The following is a 22,304-nucleotide window of genomic DNA, read 5'->3' on the forward strand; positions in this document are numbered from 1 at the left end:
AATCCACTCCAAATCACACTTTCAAGAGTCTCTGGAGTGCAACTGAGCAGCTCACTGCCTCTCTCCCCTCTCCTTGTAATCTCGTTAGAAAGTAACCATGCCACTTGGAGAATGATCTTTGGAATTAACAGAGTAGAACCAGGACAATACAGGATCAAGCAATCAGCGTTTTCAGGCTCTCAAGAACAAAAAAACAAAAAACAAACAAACAAAAAAAAAACCCAAAAAAGAATACAAAAGAAAACAGCCTGCCCTTTAAATCAGCTAATCTCTCCACTACTTTGGGTTCTGCAAAAACACATCTAATGAGCTAATAGTTCTGTCTCTCACTACCACTCTGTAGTTCTCAGGCCTCTTGCTTTTAAAAATAGTCTAAAACACATCAGTTTTGGTTTTAGTGTTTTTTTGTGGTTTTTTTTTTGGTCACGATGAGACAGTCATCGATGCAGAGCTGGAATAATTCTCATTTCAAAGGACATCTGGGATTCTGCGCTAGGAAAACCAGGTAAGCAGATTTAAATAGTTTTCTAAACAAAGACCCAAATCCCTGAACAGCAGATTCAGCGGTTCTGAGTTCTACCTTTCTACTTTGAGTTACCACATTTAGGAATTTCAGCCCAAAATCTTTTCCCTTAGCTGTTACCTTCTACTGAAAATTTCTTGTAGAACTGAGCAAGCAAGGAGATAATTAAGTGATTTGCCTTGAGCTGTCAAGCTGGACAACAGCCCAGCTTCCTCCCTGTTCCTATTCTTGCTCAGGTCTGTTTCAGCAACTTCTTTCATTTTTCAAAAGAGAGGAACGCTTGGCTTATTTAAAAACAAAATGCATAGGTGTTCTTGCACAGCACTGCCAAGGTGGCTTTCATTTCCCAACAGCTGAAAATTAGGATAACCTTTAAGTGTTCCCACATCGCTCAGCAGATGAAACAAACATGAAATAAAAAAATATGCTTTCTTATTTTATAGACTTCCAAATGTGACATATGCTGGCTACCGACACATGCCATTTTCCTGACTCACCAACATGTGGCATCCTGCTGCTCCCGCACATCGCGGCTGAGGGATGATGGAATGTGTCTGCTGGTCGCAGCAATAGTCTGGTACCCTTAGCAACATTTGGCAAATCGTGAACCTTTGCTTACATCAGGCCAGATCAATACAGCCATTACCAAGGGACATAAACAGAATAAAAAGCTGTCTCTATTGCATGAGTTAACTGCGGCAAGAGGAGAACAACCAAGTCCTGAAGGGCAGGTGCACAAAAGGAGCACAGGCAATAATGTTTCCATAGACTACAAGTCATCTGAGAGGATTAAATCTACTCCTGCTGAGATTTAATTCTACAGTGAGAACCCTGTTTGGGAGAAGTCATAAAACACCATAAATTCCCTAGCAGAAGACCAATACTAAGATTGAGGTGTTTTATTTTCAAAAAATACAAAACAATAGATTAGTTGAACTCAGAACAGAAAAGAAATTCTCTACTTAAGTAAACAGAGTTCAAATACTGTTGTGCTCATGGGGTCTTTTCCAAGGATGACTATATATCAGCAAGGCATAAACCAATAACTAACTTGCTTTAGGATGCTAGATTTAAGATATAATTAGAGAGGACAGGATCTTAGAACTACTTTTGAAAGTCCAGACTGAAATGTAAGGTCCATAAATAAAAACATACAGAGCAACAATCTATTTAACATAATAGAATGGTAACGTTTACAGCATTTGGTATTGTGCAGTGATAATATTGAGCTAAACCATCAAGAACAACAACAACAACAATCAAATTCTATATGCTAAAAGGGGAAAACAGACCAAAATACCATGGTGAGGGAGACAGCAGAGCTGTACTCATGTAACAGACTTTACATTTAGCAGGGCTCTTTTTAGCACCTCTTAAGTGCTTCCCAACTGCAAACACTCTATGGTACGCATTCACCTTAACTTAGGCTTTGCTGTTTACACCAGACAAACCTCTGTTTCTCCCAGACATACACTTATGTTTACCAAAATGTGATCCCTCCTCTTCTTCTTGGCTTATTTTGAGATGCAGTGACATAATTAACAGCCTTGACTCTAAAGGAGTTGCCCTGACACAAGTAACCTTAACAGAAAGGAAGGCAGCAGCTCACATCTTGGAGAGCCCCAAGCTTTCTACACACTTGGGTGGCCTTATTGATCACACTATCAGATTCTGCAGCTCAGGCCACCAAAGTGACCCAGATCAGTAATCCTACTCTACACTGCAGTTTCCTACATGCCAGCTTGCAGAAGGTAGATATGCTGAAGGGAAAAGGAAATAATTCATTAAAAAAGAAAAAAAAAAAAAAAAAAGACAGGGGGTGGGGGGTGGGTGGGGAGAAGATGATTTTAACAAGCCTCGACCAGCACAGGAATAGGGTTTAGAGGATATCTGGAGAAAGATTTGACATGCCAGATTGCTCTGGTGAGATAAAATGTCTGAGCTTTTTCAGATCAGTCATTCTTTCTAACAGCTAAGCCACCAAAAGTTGGGGGAGCTCAGACTTTGATGCCCATTTAGGAAAACCATGATGGATGATATTTAGTACTATGTAAGTCAGACTAGATTATCACAGTGATTCCTGTCTAGTTTTAAAAACCTATTGATCTACTGGTGTCAGAACCGCTGAAGACAACAAGTAGAAGCCTTCAAAATACTTAGAAGATGGGAGCTATTGCTAACTTTGATGCTGTAAAATTCCAACAATAGGATGTACATACCAACAAGAATAAAATTAAAACTCTTCTAATGAATGCAGTAATTTTAATTGGATTTTTTTTGTTTGTTTTATTTATTTTTTTCCCCACTAGGCACACTATAATCAGATTCTGGAAAAATGACTGAACACATCCATATAGGAAACAACAGTCTATCAGGTTGACTTGAAAGAGTTAAACTACTGATGCAGTTTTCCTGTCTTTGCAGGTAGAGATTTGAGTAGAGTGGTCCTTTGGGTTTGGGGTATTTTCTAAGCACACAGTATATATGCTTCACAACTATGCTAGTAGTGAAGGTAGTCAGCAGAAAAAGCTTTAACAAGAAGAGGAATTAAGTCTTGTTCCGATGCAGCTTGAGCAGCATTACGAATAGGTCACATACATCACGAAAACCAGTCATGAAATATAAGAACTTACAGCCATCCAGAGACTGATTAATGATTCAAATAAGCAATTTCTTTGTATAATAGCACTTAGGGAACATTATAGACACAGTCCCCATTCAACAGCTTAAACTGGGCTCTAGATCAAGAAAACATATGCAAAACTGCAGAGTTGCTGCCTGCAAAACCCAACTAATAATGCTACAGGCATTAAGCTATTTTTTGATGCCTGCAAGTCTAAAAGCGTGGTTTTTCAGGTTGAAGAAAAATAATAACTCAGGAAGCATCTCTGCTTCATTATAATGCTTATAGGATGAATTTTCAGAAAAGCAAAGATATTGGCAACTTAAAATCACAAAGAATATCTATTACAGTTTTCACAAGAGCAATAGTATTACTCATTCATCTCTCCGGTCATCCACTCTGCAGCTAAAACCTATCTGCTTGAAATAGTCACACTGGATGCATTACTTCCTATACCTCTCTTTAAGCTCTTAAGCAGCTGCTGTGTTCTTCTCCCAGGATTCCCATTTTCATGCTCAAGCTCTGGAAGGAAGGGTAAAACAGTTGCAAGATGGAAAAGAGCAGTAGAGAATCTGACCTGTAGAATTCTGCTTTGGAATTAGATATGCCAAGATATCAAGGTACCTTGTCTGTATCTTTAAGTATGATCACACAGAAAACATAACGTCCTCCACTGTCTGAAGATAATTCTGTTTCCACCTAGGAATATCACACAGTTGCTACGCTTTTCTCATTCAGAATATAGTTTCACATATATTTCACATATAGCTTAGTGATAATCTATAGCTCTGCATGCTACCTCCAACAAGGTTCATGTGGCCTCAGGCACCATAATTACAGGGCTGCTTTTTTTTTTTTTGGCATTTTGTATGTCTCTGAGCCTTTGCTAGACCACTTATTTCTCTATTTTTGATAAAAGCACATGCCATATAGATTTTTATATACAAACCATTTCACATTCTGTGTTTTTGTTTTCTTTATCCTTCATCGGAATTTCCCTGCTATGTAATTTCTGAGATCAGGTGTTCAGAATTGCACACTTTACCCAAGACACAGGGAAAACTATGAAGTACCAGTGATGAGTCTTTGCCGTCTTGAGCATTACTGGCCATCGAGAGCCTAGAGGCACAAGTGCTTTTGCATTTATTGACACTGGACTTCATCTGCCATTGTACCCTCACTACCTTAAGATCTTTCCATGATGCAACTTTGACTAAATCAAACATCTTGTAACACCAGAAAACTTCATTCATTCTTTTTCTGAACATTCTGAATCCCAAGCAATCTGCAAATGTAACTTTCATCCGTTGTGAAAATTTACCTTTAGCTTAACTTGTCTTTAATCCTAAGGAAGGCTGCTCATCTCATCCAACAACAACGTGGATTCAAAATTTCTTTAGAATAGCAATTTTCCCAAAGCTTATTAGAATTCAAAATATGCAACAGGCAGTGGCATTTATCCTCATGTTTATCAATTTCTCCAAAAAAGGCTAGCGGACTTCTGAAGTATAAATTCCTCCTCCAAAATTACATGTAGCATTATAAGACTGTTCTCCATATAATCTGACTTTGCCCCTTTTAAAAGGCAGCTCTAATTTGGGAATTCCCTCTAGGCTACTCATAGTGAACACCAAAGCAAATAATTCATTTAGCATTTCTGCAATGACCTTATTTTCCTTGAGCACTTCTTTTACATCTTGATCATCTATCAACCTTATAGACCTTCGGGCAGGCTTCTTGCCTCTGATGTGTTTGAAAAAGTTTTTTTTTTATTAGTTTTTATGCCCTTAGCAAGTTATTCTTCAAAATTGTTTTTGTCCTATATTATTACAGTTTTGCATGTAACTTGCCAGAGTGTATTGGGGTTTATTCCTTAGTTCATTTCAGCAAGGCTTCAAAGAGTGTCCTTTTACTGCTAATGGCCTTCTTCAGTCTAATACACCCTCTTGGTAACTTCTCCTGTGGCCTATTTTTTCTATTAAAAAAAAAAAATATATATATATATATATATATATATATATTTTAAGTCATGGAGTTTTCTAAACAGGGGTAGTACATGTCTACTCCCTAATAGTAAAGAAAGAAAAATGCATTCCTAAGATGGTGTTGCCATGTCACCTGAAAGTGTCATTTCTATCCTGCTTTGCCCTCTTAGCTTCTCCATTCAGTTTTCTTCTCCACTTTATGTTGTTTCCTTTTCAAAGTGAGTGAAAATCTAAAGGCTTTTTAGCCTTTATTCTCCACCAGGAATGATGGATTGGAGTATGTTTATTACTGCAGAATGATTCTCTGACAGCTACATCTTCAATCAAGTCTTAATCCTTGCTCAGGAATAAGAATAATAAAAAGAAATCTAGTTTTCTCTTCTGGGTTCTCTGATTTCTTTCTTGAAGATGACATCATTTCAAAAGTGCATAAATACAGTTTCTGTATCAAGTCTGATTATAACATTTACCCAGTCTCCAGCAATATACTCTCAGTCCTCGTAGCTTCTTCAGTTGCTCTTAGCATGCCATTGAAAGGATGCTTACTGTTACCAGCCCATTTGGGCACGATATTTTAATGCACAGAGACTGTGAGATTGGTACTTGTTGATACAATTCCAGCCCCTTTCTTTTTTGCTTCTGAGCTTTCTTTTATCTGCAGTGTCACTCCTCCACTGGCTTGCTTTCCTCTGCTATTCGTGAGTAATTTTACACTGCTATTCCAGTGCCCACTGATTGAGATGCTATTATGTCAATATCCTCATTTAAAATCAGCATTTCACTTTTCCCATCTTCATTGCATACATTGGGCTAATTGTCCACTGGCTGGGTAAGCCTCTATTACAGCTATCTTGCACCAGTAGAATAGCACGAACAGACATAGTTAGGTCAAACACTTGGCCAGCTGTCTGTAAATCATTTTTGAATACTAAAAGCTCTTTTGTATTAAACAAAAAGCCCTGGCAGTGACTTTGCCCCTGTGTCTTAAAAGGCAAATGCAATCCTAGGCACAAAATTGAGCCATGTGAACAAAGAGCATGTTCCCAATGCTGCCTGAAGTACAAAAAATAAAATGGATCAGCTTGTTCCAGGCATCGCCACTTGTGTCCAGTGAGAAGCCCCATCTCTAAGAATCTCTAGCAAGAGCCAATTGGAATTGACCATAGCATCTTGCAAGAGCTCAGCTGAAATGCAGCCACTGACTGAAGCAGACTTACCACTGCCCTTGACTCTGATCTATTTTATAGAAGCACTTGCTGGGGAGTCAGTACGAAGGGGGAATTTTACAGAAGTGAGTCAAACCCTGTATCTTCCTTTAAGACAGAGAAGAGGAGGAGAAACATGAAACCAGAATTGCTGAGGAGGAGCTTAAAGATGCCTCCCAGGCTCAGGAAAATTCTCAACACAGCGTTGAACCTGTCCGCCACTCCCTGATTAATGCTGCTCTCACCAGTGAGGACACTAAAAGAGGAATCTGATAAAATTACAGCTGTAGGAATTAAAGAAGGTAGAAGCAGAAAGAAGATGCAAGAGAAGGAGAAAAACAATCTGTACAGAATCTGTACATACATACTAAAAGAAACAAAAAATGAAGTGTATGTTATATAAACGGAATATTTTCCTCCATTGACAAGGGGGTAAATTCTTTGAAGAGATAGGTCTGATTCATCAGCAGGGTGCTGGCAGATGCCCCTAGAAAAACAGAGAACATGGCTGTACGTCTTCAAAAACTATTTTAGGAGACATTATTTCCTCAGAGGGATATTTGAGTTGTGTTCACCCCCCCCAGGCATGTCCCAGGAAAATACAACCATGTTTTTATGGTAGAGAGGGTACTAAAGCTTTGATGGATCATATTTTGATTCAAGGTAAAAGAGACTAAGGGTTTGACTAAAGGCTCTTAAGAGCTGTGAAAAGAGACAGATCTGCTGAGCTGAAACTAAGAAAGTAACAATGTGAGTTCCATGTAATAGCAATAAAACATCCAGAAGAAAAGATAATAAGGTGTACAGTAGATCACCGCAAAGTGGAGGTCATAGCTAACATGTTTGCCCCAAACAGAAAAACAGCAGTACAAAGATTTCTCAGAACAGTGAACTACAAGAAAGAAAAACGTGCCTGATTTGGACAAACAGAGCAGCCACCTGCAAGTGCTGCTGCATGCTGGTGCCCCAAGTCACAGGTTGCAAATATTACTACCACATTTAGGAAACTCAAAGAGTTACCCAAAAGCGTACCAAATTAGGAATATGATAACAGACAACAGCTTTGAAGCATTAGGTAGAAAGACCACATCAATGCAACGTCATTGCACTGGAACTGAGAAGATTTGGGGTTTTGTTTTAAATCCTACAGGCCAAAGTTTCATTCTTCTGTGAGAGAGGTAGGTTAGCAGAAACACTTCCTACTCTTGATAAAACACTGCCAAAAGAGGACAGGGAAAAAAAGAAATAATCAGGATCTAAATCTGTGTCAGAGATTACCCCCACGGTGATACCATTTGACAGCACATTGAGCGCAGAAAGAAGCTTGGTAGATGTAAGCACATTCCCTAGGAATCTAGAGTATTTGACAAAAGCGCAGTGAAACAATGACCAAACATGTCACTGAGTAGCACACAACAAAACAGAAACAACAAAACAGAAACAACAAAACAGCCCAGTTTAGATGGAATGCAGTTTGTAAGTCCCAGAGCTTTTACAGAAGTCAGGTTATTTGCAGAGGGTGGCATAACCAGCACATTCCTTCCACCACCATCACTTAAGAGGAGTTCATGGTTTCAAGTGGGACTTCATATTTGACAATGGGAAGAGCTTAATGGGAATATTTTTACTTTGTATGAAGTATAATGTTAGCTAGAGAATTAGTAACTCCTATTATGCTTGTTCAACAGGATGGCACAAAATAAAGTCAAAATACAAAGCACTTGATAGGAAAAGCTACAGAATCAGACAATGATCTATCTATTCCATTGTTAAATTATGACCTGGCAGCAGTGAAAGAAGGGCTGCCCTCACTGGCATTTGGTTCAACAAAGGACTGAAATAAGAAATACACTTACAATCAGTTACCTTGCAGTCAGTAGGGACTGACAAGATGGCAGTGGTACAGTGCATTTCCACAACTGTAACAAACCATCACAAACACAAACATTGCAGAAAGCAGCCACAGGGTTACCTTAGTTGAACACTTGCTGTATAAGATGTAAAATCTCCTCTAATTTCATAAGGAGAGAAAAAAGAGGCAGCATATTCACCATTTTGGTTCAGAACAACTCAGAATAGCCCTGGCTTTACCACACTGACAACCTCCACAGGCCAAGCTGTCTCTCCTGTCTCCCAGCAGTAGTGATGGTGCACTGAGGGGAATCAGCCCCAGGGAGGGATTTCCACTTCTTTCCAAACAAGGGTTTATAGATGGATGGTAATACAGAACCAGCAGAGTATAGCCATTATGTTTGGAAGAAGGCAGATATATTCCTGAGAAGAGGAATGCAGCTATCTGCCAAACAATCTAGACCTACGTTGGCTTATCAGACAAAAGTTAGGTCTTCTGCAGTCTTAACACATACACATCCAAATCTATGTGGATCAAAAATAAGGCCTCTGCAGATGCAGCAAGACTTGAAATTATGATGCTTTTGTCTTAGACTAAACCAGCACATGGAATCTTAAAAAAAAATAAATCTCTCAAACCCAAAGAAGTGGTTATTCATCCTTAACTGCCACCCCCCATGTTTGTAGTATTATATTTACTCATTCTTTTTTCTTATTAATTCCCTTGTCAGCAGATGCCCACAAAGCCCATAGGCAAAGCGTCCCTTTTCCTTCCTCACACCAGCCCACAGCTGCAGTACATTGCCATCAGCAAACTCATCAGCTCATGTGGCAAGTGTCTGTGTGGTGCATCCAGCCCAGCAGATGACTCAGACTTAAGCAGACTGGTGCTACATTTCAGCTGTGTGTTTGGTTTTGAACTGAGGAAAGCTTTCACTCCGAATGGTATTGAAAGTATGCATAGGCTGCAATGCTTCCAAGCGAGGAATTGAAAAGGAAATGTTTCCTGTATAAAAATAAATTAAGACTTTGACATATGTATGCATGGCAAAGGAGGTGATAATTAATGAGCACACATCAGGTAGATGGGGGGATTTGTGTTGATTTTTTGTTGTTGTTTGTCAGGTTTCCAGCTCAGTCAGGGCATCAGATTAATAGTGTCTAATACTGGAAACATTTGCATGTAGGTCTCCAGCTTCAATGACAATAAACAATGGAAAACAGGTGAATGACATGAAACCAATCTGATCCCAGTCATCTTAAATTATCTATGTCAAATGAGTAGGTACTTGTGATGTACCTGTCTCTGCCTCTGTTCTCGAATCATACAAGGATAATGTAATTGTCTCTCATGGAGGTGCCAAGAAAAAATAATTAATTTTTCTGAAATGCTCTCATGGTATAGAAATAAGAAAAGTAAGAAGCCCATAAGGAGATTAACAATCCTATCCTCAGTGTAGTACCAGAATAGTGCACAGTAAATACAGTACAAGGCTGTACAACCAGCACTGAAGCTCCTGAAATAAGACTCAAAATGGCTGCTAATTACGGGAAAGTTTTCCATTTGGAGAATTCAGTGAGGCAAGGGTCTGACCAAGAGAATAATATGAACCCCTGTGATTAAAGATCTTATGATAATGCACATGCTCAAGGGGACTGAGTTGGCATTGAGTATGCTACCTAAGCTCACTCAGTAAATTTGTTTGGAAGACTTATTTGCTCCTCAGGAAAACTGCTGTATGACTACACAAAAACAGTCCAGTCAATCAAGCAGTTCTATTGCTCTCTGTTTCTGAGGCTTCATGTTATCCCAGAGATAAGCACTATTTGATCTCCATAGACCATCCATAGTCTGAGCTTGCCACTGCTGAGTACTTGATCCCCTACCACAAACATTTAAAGACCTGCTTAAGTAAGCACATAAGGAACCCTGTTGAAGTCAACCAGACTGTTTACGTGTTTAAATCCAGCTGTGTTTCTATCAGATTCCTTGCCTGGGCTACAGACATCCATTTTCCCAACAGCTCTCTACACCCCACAAGAACTTTCTGGTCCCACTGTTTATAGTTGCTGGAATAATTCATAAGAACACTGTCGTAGGTACTTCAGGCAAAAATGAGCTGAAGTGGTTTAAACACTCCATTCATGTTCCTAACAAATCCATCTACCCTGGCCCAATAGGAAGAGGGGAAACACCTACATATATTACAGCTGCAGAGTTGGGAAGGCAGTGATGTCTGAAATATAGACAGGGAATGGTACTTGTAAACAGAAATATCTTCAGCCAACAGTAGAAGATGAAGAAGTTTGCCACTTCAGTCTCGTCTGCAGTACTGACAAAACTAGACCCAGAACTGAGAGAGCCCCCTCAATTCAAATAGGCCAACAAAATGACAGTGACTTGCTATCAGGAGCGATTGTTTCAAAATCAATGACAGAGAACGACTGAAAGCTTTTGCTGTCTGATTTCTTGACCCTTCCTTGACACTTCCTCCCAAAAATGTGGTCACTACAAAATTTGAAACTCTTTAAAAATAAAGTAAGAGCACAGTTTAAAAGCTAGAACAAAAGAGAACTAGAGCTGCTTTCGTTTATTTTTATACAGTAACTACAGTAAACACTTATCCCTGGACCATGTAATGCTGGAATCATGTGGCATTGTATGCATGCCTCATACCCACTTGACTTATTTAGTCATTTCCCCCACCGCAGAATGAACTTTTTTCAAAGGAAACAGCTTATCTTTCATACTGCAGCAGCAGAAGAAAAATCCTCCTATGCAGCAATACTTAAAATGTGGTTTTATGCTCTTATGGCAGCTAATTTTCCTTAAATGATTTAAGGGAGTGAATATATCTAAGGGGCCTGCACCAAGCCATTCTGGAATAGCAACATGAATCTGAACTTCCTCTGCTTTAAAGAACATAATCTCCTGCGGGCAGCTCCTCGTGACAGATCTTGTCTAGAGGGGAAGGGATGGAGGTTATTTTTTATTACAGTACTTTGCAGGGATCATTACTTTGCATTTTATTTCATTTCATGTTCCCCAGTGGGGGGAAAGGTGACAGGACAGACCAATGTGGATGCAGATTCTCTGATCCATCACGGTTTGACAACAGCTCCTAACCACTGGCTCACCTGTGCATGCAACCAGCCATCACGTGCTGCACATCTGAAAGGTACACTGTGCACCTGGATGGTACTTAGAGCTTTCAGCAGCCTCAGGTTGTTTCAAAGCAAGTTACTATTACTCCCTCAGTAATATCTGAGGCAGCTGGCAGGTTTTCCCATTCTGTCACAGCACTTTAGATAGATATAGATATATATACTTAGATACATATAAATATAATAATAAATAATAATTTAAATATATGCCTATTTAAATACAAATATCACTGGATCAGGGAGACTAAGAATCTCACATTGCCTGAAAAAAATGCAACTAAAAAATAATCCCTATATACAGAAATACAGCCCTGTATTTCTAGGGGTCTCTAAAACTTTCCTAAACACTGGTACTGACTTTGGGATCATAAAACCAGGCAGGAAGTTTTTGGTCAGTAGCTAATTCAGTGAGAAATGAAACTGAAGAGACATCTGGACTTTTCTAGAAGTCCAATAAAAATAATATATATATATATATAAATATATAATAAATAAAAAGAATCTTAAATTACATTTTTAAAAAAAAATTAAATAACCCTGAAAATGAAATGTTACGTTTGTGTCTGAAAGGCTCCTATTCTTTCGCAGAAGGAAATGAACTGGAACTGGTTCATCTCAGGTTGATCACTGGGGAGGGGGTGGGAGACAGAGAGATGGAGGAGAAAAACATTTCCATTTCATAACAACTCCGACCAAACATTTCTTCTGATTTTTCATTTCAGCAACCAGAGCAAATAAATTGATTCTTTGCTCACAGGGCAACAGGAAACTACCAGAGTTTTCAAAGCTTCCCAGGAATGGGACAAAGCTGAAAGGAATTTTTTTCCTCCCAAGAATAGCTTTAGTTTACTGATAGTGACTTTTAACAGTGACAAGAGATGTTGCTTTACCAGTTAATGTCTTTTCCCTATGTCCAACCCTCCTGTAATTTTTAAGGTCCTCTTTGTCCCTGGAAAAAAACAACTTTCTTCTCATATAAAGCAGCCTACACACTCTCTCTGTTTTCTTGAAGGAAACTGTTCTTTGGAGTAGCAAAGATCAAACGATCTGGAATGCTCCCTTCTTTCCATTCCATTATCATCACCCTAGTATACAGGATGGATGAAAAGCTTTAGGCACAGAGCAGGGTATGGCACAAACAGAACAGAAAAAATTGTGAGCCAATTAGCATACTTAGGAAATATTTGACATACAATAGGATTCCTGTCCTTATTTAGGACCCTAACTATTAACTTGTCTTCTTTGTGCCTAAAGCCCCTTCTGTACAGGTGCTACTGCTATCCATCTGAAAAGGTCCAGTTAAGATTGGCAAAACCAAGAGTTAAAGCTGCTCTTTAGTTCTTGTTCTACACAAGATGTAGCCAGGGATAAGAATACTCTTTCTTTATTAACAAGACAAACCAGGTCCCTTCTTTTTTTTTTTTAAAACAAAACAAAACCCTTATCAGAAAAAAAAAAGAAAAAGCATCCACAAAAATAAAGATCCAAATGTCGTTCCCATAATGCAAAGCAAAAAGAAAGGACAAATATCAGGAATTTCATACAGAATTAAATAATAGGCTGTAAGATCTACTCTTATTTTTCAGTACTGATTTTTTCCTACCCATCTTCATCGTTGCTCAGCAGTTTTTCTTAGGTGCCACATTCAATAATCCTTCTGCACTTTGATGTCAAACATTCAATAGCTATCTGCCTGCCTCCCACTTCTCCATATTCCCTGCAATCCATCTCCTCTGATTAGCTAAGATTTCACCTTCGAGAACACCTCTGCATCTCTGAGTGAGCATGAGTGCGTGCGTGTGTATTTATATAATATTTGCAAATATTATCTCCCTCCTGCTCTGCACGCTACACAGCAACCCCTGCCGGAGCTATGGATTAAGCATCAATGCCATTCAGTAATTCAATTTGGGGGGCCTGCTGTTTCAAAATCCAGCTCAGGACATCACGAGAGCAACTCAATTGAATTTAGGGCCTGCTTTCAGCATTACTTCATATTTAATCCGAGCTGAACTTCATTTCACTTGCTCTCTCCACTGAGATGCTTTCTGCAACCAAAAGATACTTCAGATGTTGCCTGATCTCATGCAGTGGAGGTGGTGTTTGCTTACTTCTCTCTTATATTGGTTTGCCACTGAATTAAGCCACGTCAGGGCCGCTGGCCACTTGCATTACACCCACAGGAGGAGACAGTCTTTACCTGAGGTGAGTGGCTGCTCTGGCATTCCCTTCCCCACTCACCGGGTTGTTGTACATCTCAACAATGAGCTGCTTCACTCCGTGCAGGGTGGGATGAGCCCATGGAGACGGATTTGCCCAGTGCCGATTTAAATCGAAACCCATCAGAGAGCACCTGTGTACACAGAAAGAAAACAACATATATATATCCATATGCTTCTGACACTCCCAGCTTCAGATGTAGAACTATCTTTCATTCAGCTTCCTTCCCCTTTCCAGCACAGATGCTCCCTCTCTCCTTCCCCTTCCACCAGCTGGCCACACGACCCTGGAGAAGCCTGCCTGAGCCTGAGGGTCCCCATCTGTCACGTAACTGAGGATCTCCAGCTGCAGCACAAGTATGAAGGGCATCTCCAGGCCTTTACTTTGCCCTCAGTCCGGACTTGACTCAGCAAAGCTGTTACGAGCATTGAAATCAATGGCCATTAAGTATGCACTTAAAAGATTTAAAGCATGAATGTAACTGTTCCACTAACCCAAAACCTTAGCATTCTCCTCTTCTGCAATTGCCTATGCAAAAGTTTACCAGGCAAGACACTAAGTTAAAATGCTTTTTGGCCATTGGATCTTGTGGGCAGAGAAGCGTACATGCCACCTTGGCTTCTCCTTCCTGCTCTGACTCAAACACCTCTCAGAACACTGTATGTTTTATTTTGCTGCTCTTGGTCCCATGGAGTAATATTCCATTCTGAGTGAAGCCTCATTGAAATATGGTAGGGAAAATGCCCAAGAAATTAAAAATCTGGAGGAGGCATAAACAGAATGAGAAATAATTTCTCTTTTTACTGCAGAGATCACCAAGACAATCCCTGGCCACTGATATAAGGTGGGAGATAAGTCCCTTCTACTGTCTCAAACCAAACTTGAGACCAGCGAAGCTCAAACAGAACTTCAGGAGCTGAGATCTGAGATCACCACAGGAATTTTATGAAAGATCAAAGTCCACAAAGATAATAAAAACCCAGGCAGAAATGCAACCTCAAATATAAATACAAACAAACAACAACAACAAAAAATCAACTTCATTGCTAAGCCTTAAATCTTCTTGAGAAAACAAGGACTCTCATTGATCTCTGGTCTATTATGAAAATGCCTGTTCAGCCTTAATCTTTTAAACACACCTACATAAACAATAGAGATTTACTCCAGCAGCATTATCTTTTGATAAAAATTTTAAGAATCTGAAGACTGAGAAACATTAGTTTAATTGGCAAAAAGAAAGGAAAATGCTCTTACTTCCCTAGCAGTTGAAAAAGATGACTATGTATATCAATCCCAAACAAAAGCTGAATACAAACAGGTGAAATGCTAAGAAAGATGAGGGGATGAAAACAGGATGTGGTAAACGGCCTCCTTGTCTTGGCCATTACCAGCCTGCTCATCTACAGAACAGCTGTGTGTCTTCCCTGGACACCACAACAATTTTGCAGACAACTAAGGCTGTTGTTTCCACCCCAGTGTAAAACAAAACATTACAGTAGCTCCTTTTCTCTCTCTCTTATTATTTATTTATTTATTTGGTCTTAACATAAACTCTCTCTCCAGTCGGTTCTCATAATCCTATTTCCTTTGGATCTCACAGACACTGATATAAAATCAAAAGTACTTTCAGAGACACAAGTGGAATTACACTGGGATAAAACTGGTAGAAGTACAGAATCACAGGAATGAGTTTTCATTTAACAAACAGAAGCTGTGGTGATCATTTTGAATCTTATTATATTTTGGAACAATTCCCCCAAAAAACAGCATGCACACCCTATAGGACAATTTTCTTTAGAGATCAGAACCTCAAATTATATACCCTTATGGTTGAAGTCTCCCATTTAAATATTGCAAACTAATAACACAATAGAAAACAAGCATATTTTGATTCTACTGTAGCTCCAAAGTACACTGAAGTGCACAAGCTACAGAGCAGCAAAAGCAAACTTTAAATTCAAACATACATTGTCAATATTCTATTTGGGGCTCGGGACTATTTGGATAACATTGTATAAGTCAGCCCTATAGGGAACAGAAGTAACCAGTACCTAATTTATGTAAGATACCAAGGTGCTGCACTTCACAATATCTAAATTCTTCTGTGAATCTCCAGTTACTTGTGGGTGCCCCATCCCAGAAGGAATTCAAGGCCAGGCTGGATGTGGCTCTGGGCAGCCTGGTCTGGTGACTGGCAACCCTGCATATAGCAGGGGGATTGAAACTGGATGATCATTGTTGTCCCTTTCAACCCAGGCCATTCTGTGATTCTGATTAGTGATGAATCTCATAGTTCAGGCAAGAAGAACAGTTGAAGATAGTTGTTTTTGCTAGATATGTCTTTATAAACAGAAAGAAGCAATACTTGACAAACAAGTTATTCATTTGGGAAGCCCCTCTGAGCTCTGTTTAATAGGATCCTAAATCAATTTCCAAATATCATTTAGCCAGTCTTTGATGTGATATCACATCTTTATCAATTTAACAACAATTAATTTGATTTCTGATGGAGAAATTACTATTTCTTTCCAGTATGGTAACAATGTAAATTTTTTTTCTTTTTTTTCTTTTCTTTCAAGTCTATTTTTTATTTCCTTTTTGCCTAAAGATGCATTTGTATCTACCGCATCCTTTTTATTTATCTGTTGCAAACTTGCAGTCTCTCTGAGGTAACATCAAGTTGTGTTCCTTGTTACTTCAGATTTGATTATTGACTCTATTACATGTAGAACTGTCTCCCAAAGCTCACGTATATCAGCACATGACCAAAACATACGGCAAGAGTCTCCCACATGCCTATTACAGATCCTGCATTCATTATACTCTCTTGCTCCCAGATGATGCGATCTCCCTTGTGGTAGTACCTCCAATGCGAGCTCTTGAACAGGATAACTTAAAAACTGCATCTTTCACTGCTTTGTGATTCACTTTACCAACCTTTAAACAGTTCATTTCTAATACACATTGGATGCTAATTCCATTGCTTAACTATTCATCCGCTCCTTTAAGCACAGAGTAGGCAAAGTGAGAACATAGGTAAGCTAAGGAAAAAGCAGCCCTGCAAAGGCTAACAGTGATGTACCAACATAACAGGGTACCATTCAGTATTTAAGACTAGATCTCTCTCTTGCTCAGACTGCAAATGGCCTCAGCATGGTTCCTTATATGACTAAGTATTCCCCAAATTGGGAAAGGACTTCCAAATATTTCCTACTGAGATTAGATTATTTTGTGCAGTAATGAAACTAATGTACTTTGTAAAAAATAAGAGGATAGAAAAAAGCCACATAAACCAAGCCAGATAAATTCTATCAAAGCACAGACTAAGAAAAGCATCTGAAGAGAGATAAGGAAGTAAAACAAAGCAGGATATGTTACAGACTAGAACAGGTTCAAGAGAAGACAAAAGTGGTTTCTAAATGAGTGATAGATGAAGGAAGTGAACACCTTCAGGGTGAAGGTGTTGGAAAAACACTACATTCCATGAGGTTGTGCTGATGAACATGGAAAACAATATTGACACGGAGACAGGTTAGAATGATGTGTACAGATTCTCACTGGTTAGAGAAAGGTGTAATCAGAAGGAACTGAGTTTCCTACAACAAGCAAAGTAGCAAAGTGTTGCTATTACCTCACTGCAGTCATCACTTATAGTATAAAAACCTGGGGTTTGTATTGCAGAGTAATTGCTGATAAAAATGACATGTATGCCATTTAAAATATTTAAGCCATTTGCAATTGCTTGAATTTTGCATTATGCTGGTTAGAGTTTGCTAGATATACATGCTGCTTACTATCTTTTTGTTTTCTGACAATCTATATTTATTTCAGGTTCTGTCGTTATTCTGATTGAATTGGAATTTGTTTTTCACAAATGTTCCTCAGCCTTTTTCCAAAATTTCTATTTTCTACCAGTAGATAAATTTATTACAGTGTTTACAAATTTACATAAACACAGCACAAATTCAGTCAAAGCAAATGAGCTTCAAAATTGAAATGGAAACTGAAACATTTTGCAGTATTTATCCCTCCCTACTTGGGAGACAGCCAGATCTCGAGAGGTTACCAGCTCAACTCAGGGAAACCAAAAAACGTTCAGAACCGCATTCGTCTTGCTGGGCAATTGTCTGGACAGAACCTCCTTGCCTCTGGGGGCTTAACTCATCAGAGGTTTTACAGACTTCTGAGACATCTGCTGTAATGAAAACATTCTCATCTCTTGCTAGAATAGAGGAAGGTTTAGTATCAAGGCATATGCTAGGTTTATTGTTAGGGCTGCTTCCTATTCTTTCAAGTTATGTCTTTACTTTCCACAATCTTCAAGTTTCAGAAACCTCCAGGACCTCTGCCTTCCTTTCACTTGGGTTCTTTCTCCCCACACCCTGCCCCCTACTCATGTTCCCTACCACGTGAGTCCAAGTCTCTCACTAACAGACCCATTTCCACAAGGTGAGATACAGAGAATAATGGAGGAAAGGAGTTAAAGAAATCCTTTTTTCATGGCATATGATTTAATACAAAGAGAACTCTACACTCTTCCCTTCAGCTTTGTAAGGTTGTGTTGGTTCATTGGATCAGTACCAGGTGAATCTCCAGATAATGCTGCACACAAAGCCAGGGAGTTCAAATCCACAAATGGCACTACTGACAGGGTTAGGATTTGAAATTGAAAAGGTAGTGGGGGGACCTCAGGCTTATTGCAATACAAGTAGAGACAGAGGGTAATTGGTCTCCATTGTTGCACTTCAAGGCAAGAGTAACAGCAAGAAGCTGCTGAGAGTCTGCAGCCTGCAATATCGTGCGGGAAGAGTAGTTGTGCAGCATGAGGGAGAATACAAGAGGAACACATGGAAGACTTGTTTCTTTTAATAAATATATCATTTTAAACCTGTTATATTCACGACGTTTTACAAATCAACTCTACACCTGCTGTTGTCGGAGAAGTCAGAGTCTTCATTAGTGCACATTTCATCATTTGGGTGCTTGGGGTTTGCGATTTATGCATTTGCCTATTATTCATTAAAGAGGATTCATTCAAGCCCACATGTTCTAAGGCAATTAGGTAGCAAGACATTCTAACGCTCCAGCTACAAAGAATCCCTCTCCCATCTCTCTCTCCCCCCTTCTGAGCTTTCTGCATTTTTAATTTAGAGCTCTGGAAACCTTCACAAAGGCTATTTAACATAACCACTGCAGCGTGCTCCAGGCAGAACACGAGTGGCCATACAGAGCAGAATAGCATTAGCTACCAGAGACCACACGGTGGAGTAGACGTTTACAGAATGAGTGCTGCACGTCGTACTGACATAATTTTAAACACTACATGACGGTTAAAGATGTGTTTCTCCATTTTCTGTGTAAACAATGTTAAATAAGAATAAACACAAAGGGATATTTTCTCCTTCTGATGAATACGTGCATTTCTCAGAGCTGGTAATAGGCATTACAGGCACACTCACCAAGGAGAATATGCCTCTGCACCTGACATGGGCAGACTCCCTTCTCTGATTTGCAGGATACATCTCAATTCCAGTATTAAACTCTCCCTCCATAGCCTGAGTCCTCAGAAATGCCAGAAGGATTCCTGGGCACAAAGCAAAGCACTGGAAATAAAACCCATCCCTCACAGAGGAGAATCCCACCCTAAGAGCATTCTCGGGTACAAAGTGCTAAGAGCTGATCACCAGCGCAGTTTCTCCCTACACATTCTCAAGCTCACTCTTCAGTTTTTCATGGAACACCATTCCCAATACATTCCCAGGGAGGCAGCCCATAGCTTCACAAAGCTGCTCCTGAAGGAGCGCATTCCTGGCCCCACATACAGACCTTTGCCAGAGAAGCGCATCTCCTTCCCACCCCAGGAAGGTGTTCTGGGACTCCCACTCCCAGCAGCATGCTGAGTCACATTGCACATCAATCTAGCACACCCAGGTGCTTTAACCAAGTTACCAACACCACCTACAGTGCTTCCATTTTCAAGCTTGATTCATTGTTTGGCCTTTTCAAAACAAAACATATAGTTCACTTAATGAGAAGAAAACAGCAGTTTTTTCTCCAACTTTTGGATCCCCAAAATTTCCACTGCAGACACTGACCACTGCAGCTCCCCTGAGCCACCTACAACTCATGGATCACAAGCTGTAACCCACCGAGGAGAATTTTAGCTTCACAAGGGATTAATTTACTGAATCTCTACCTCTCTGAGTGCTACCTGCAGCCGGAACTCCTCCAGATCCTCCCTTCCAGTCTTCCCAATACTTCTCATCTTCCACATGATCTGTCTCAGAACCTTCTGCTTCAAAAAGGCAGACATGCTTTAAATACATGACACCTCCCAATCATTAGCGAGCACTCCAGCTGCTGTATGCCAACATTCCCCACGTTACAACATAAATTTCACACAGTTCTTGTCAGATGAAGTTGGCAGTCTTACTTAACCTACTCACCTTCAGGCAAGAGGAAAGGAGTGGTGTGTTCCCTCTAGACCGGTGTAATACAAACATGCCCCAAAAGATGGTTCAGCTCCTACTGTCAGATCTATGACATTAGGAAAGCTGCAGTTCAAGGAGCAAATGTTAACATCACAAATCCATGCTCTTAAGAAGTTCGGATATGCCACAGCTGCACAGATATATACAGCCTTCATTCAGCCCTGTGTATGTCATTATTATGACAGCCTTCAACTATAGGAGCATGGGGTGTTTTTCCACAGGGTTCTTGCTTTATTCCACACACGGGATCAACACTGTTCATTAATGAGCAGATTATTCAATATTTTGTCTTTTCCTTATTGCTCGATATGCAGCCCTAGGCTCCTGCTTACTGCATGCTGCTCAGAGCTATTCCAGAGACAGAGCTATTCAGTTCCTCACAGCTTTCCTAAAGCGCTTAGCACTGCAAGACACAATTGCTGTATAAAACACTGATGGACTTCTTTTCCCAGCTGCACTGATACAAGAGGGAAATGTACTGCACCCAGTTCATAGAAGAATCATTGGAACAAACTGACTGAGATGAGAGGCACCTGCTAACTTGGACCACCATATCCAAGAGGCCAAGGACAGATATTTTAAGAGAACTTCACATTATGTAGCATGCTGCACATTCAGCATCTACTGTACACTGATTTGAGATGAAGCTGACTGTTCTCAAGGCCCAAAATGATCACATGAATGGAAATAATATTAAAAACAACCAAGTTTAGGAATAATGACTGATGCTACACACACATGCATTTTCAATAGGTCCATGTCAGAACTCAGCCAGAGGAACTCTATCTTCACATCTCAAATGCCTTCTCCTCTTTGATATCCTGAAGTGCTAGTCTGACTTATTGCCAAAACTGTCAAGAAGGCGTGCTCTATTCTGATGAGATGGCAAACAGTAAAGCAGCACAAGACTGGCAACCTGCAGCTGAATGCTAACTGGCAAGATTTAATTGCTCAGCACCAGAGAGCTCAACCACTGGCTTCCTTTAAGAACTATCTGTGCTAACTGGCTCTAATATCCTTAGGCATTTCCCACTCATATGCAGCTCTTATACTGATTGTAATCCTGCACAATCTTGCCATATCCGCAACTAGCTTTTCTTGCAAATGTGTTTTGGATTGGATACATAAATATCCATCCATTTTGAGCTGGTAGAAGAGAAGGCACTTTTATTGTATCTACACAGGGATACTCTCAATCCACGCATGCTCCTGCAAGCAGCCTATCCATGCATCAGCAGCTAGCAGCAGGTAGAGTCAGGGATACATCTGTTAGCCAGGTGTTCCCATACAAAGCCCCTTTACCACTATTAAGTAAATTTACAATTGCATTAAGACCTGAACAAAGCTACAGGTTTCACAATATCACAGAAGAGGGAAAAATAACCCAGTAGTTAACTTAGGGGGGTAACATAAGACTGTGGGGACATCTTATACAGCCTATAGAAAAACTGCAATCCCTAAGTTCTCTAGTAAAAATAATTTTATTACTGACCTTCCATGGTGTTTTAAGAGGAAATACATGAAGGATTATGAAGTACTTTGGCACTACAGTGATGGGGATATATCAGGCTCTGTAGATGGAGATTAAGTGGTTTATGGAATCACAGGAAGGTTTTCTGATACAGTCTGAATTTTAGTGAGGTTCACTTCCAGCAAGATTGCACTACTTCACACTTTTGCTTCTGAACATTTGCTTCTGAAATGCTTCTAAAAGCAATAAGATATCCTAGCCTGTTTTATGAGAGAAATTCTCTGAGGTTTTATATCTATATGTACAACACATCTACATATACACAAACGTGTCAGCATTTCCTCTTGCTCTTTCAACCCCCAGCTCCCAGTAACTAAAGATTTCTTTTCCCTCTCAAATGTGTCTCTGGTCTCACTTTTAATTTTCAAGGTCGTCTGGTCCACTGGGTGTGTTACATATTGCTATCTAATTAAAGAGAGCAGATTAACCTTATTCTATTAGGTTGTTTTAGTACCTGCCAGCTGAATATTGCACACATTAGCAAAGGGACGATGTGGCCAAGTCAGTTAAAAAACAGCAACACACAAAATACCAGAGCATACATCTTTACAAAGTCCACCAAAAACTGAGCATGATGCAAATGTTCTTCCCATAATCACTGCTATGATAAAATAACAAACATTTTACAACCAAAATAACACCAGTGCCAAGTTTGTCACATAGAGTTTCAGAAGATGGCAGGCAAGCTATAAAGCCCTAATCTGCCACTG

General features: G+C 39.7%; 1 protein-coding gene across 2 annotated transcripts in view; it reads right to left on the reverse strand.

The window, feature by feature from the left end:
* LOC107317605 (BEN domain-containing protein 5-like) overlaps positions 1-22,304 on the reverse strand; it is an 801,512-nt gene that overhangs the window by 126,354 nt on the left and 652,854 nt on the right. For both annotated transcript variants that reach the window (XM_015870495.2, XM_015870494.2), the window contains exon 9: positions 13,594-13,705. In XM_015870495.2, the coding sequence (XP_015725981.1) occupies positions 13,594-13,705 (112 nt within the window). The remainder of the gene's footprint in view (positions 1-13,593; positions 13,706-22,304) is intronic.

The sequence above is a fragment of the Coturnix japonica genome, chromosome 8 (genome assembly GCF_001577835.2).
Source record: "Coturnix japonica isolate 7356 chromosome 8, Coturnix japonica 2.1, whole genome shotgun sequence".
In the NCBI taxonomy this organism is placed as follows: Eukaryota; Metazoa; Chordata; class Aves; order Galliformes; family Phasianidae; genus Coturnix; species Coturnix japonica.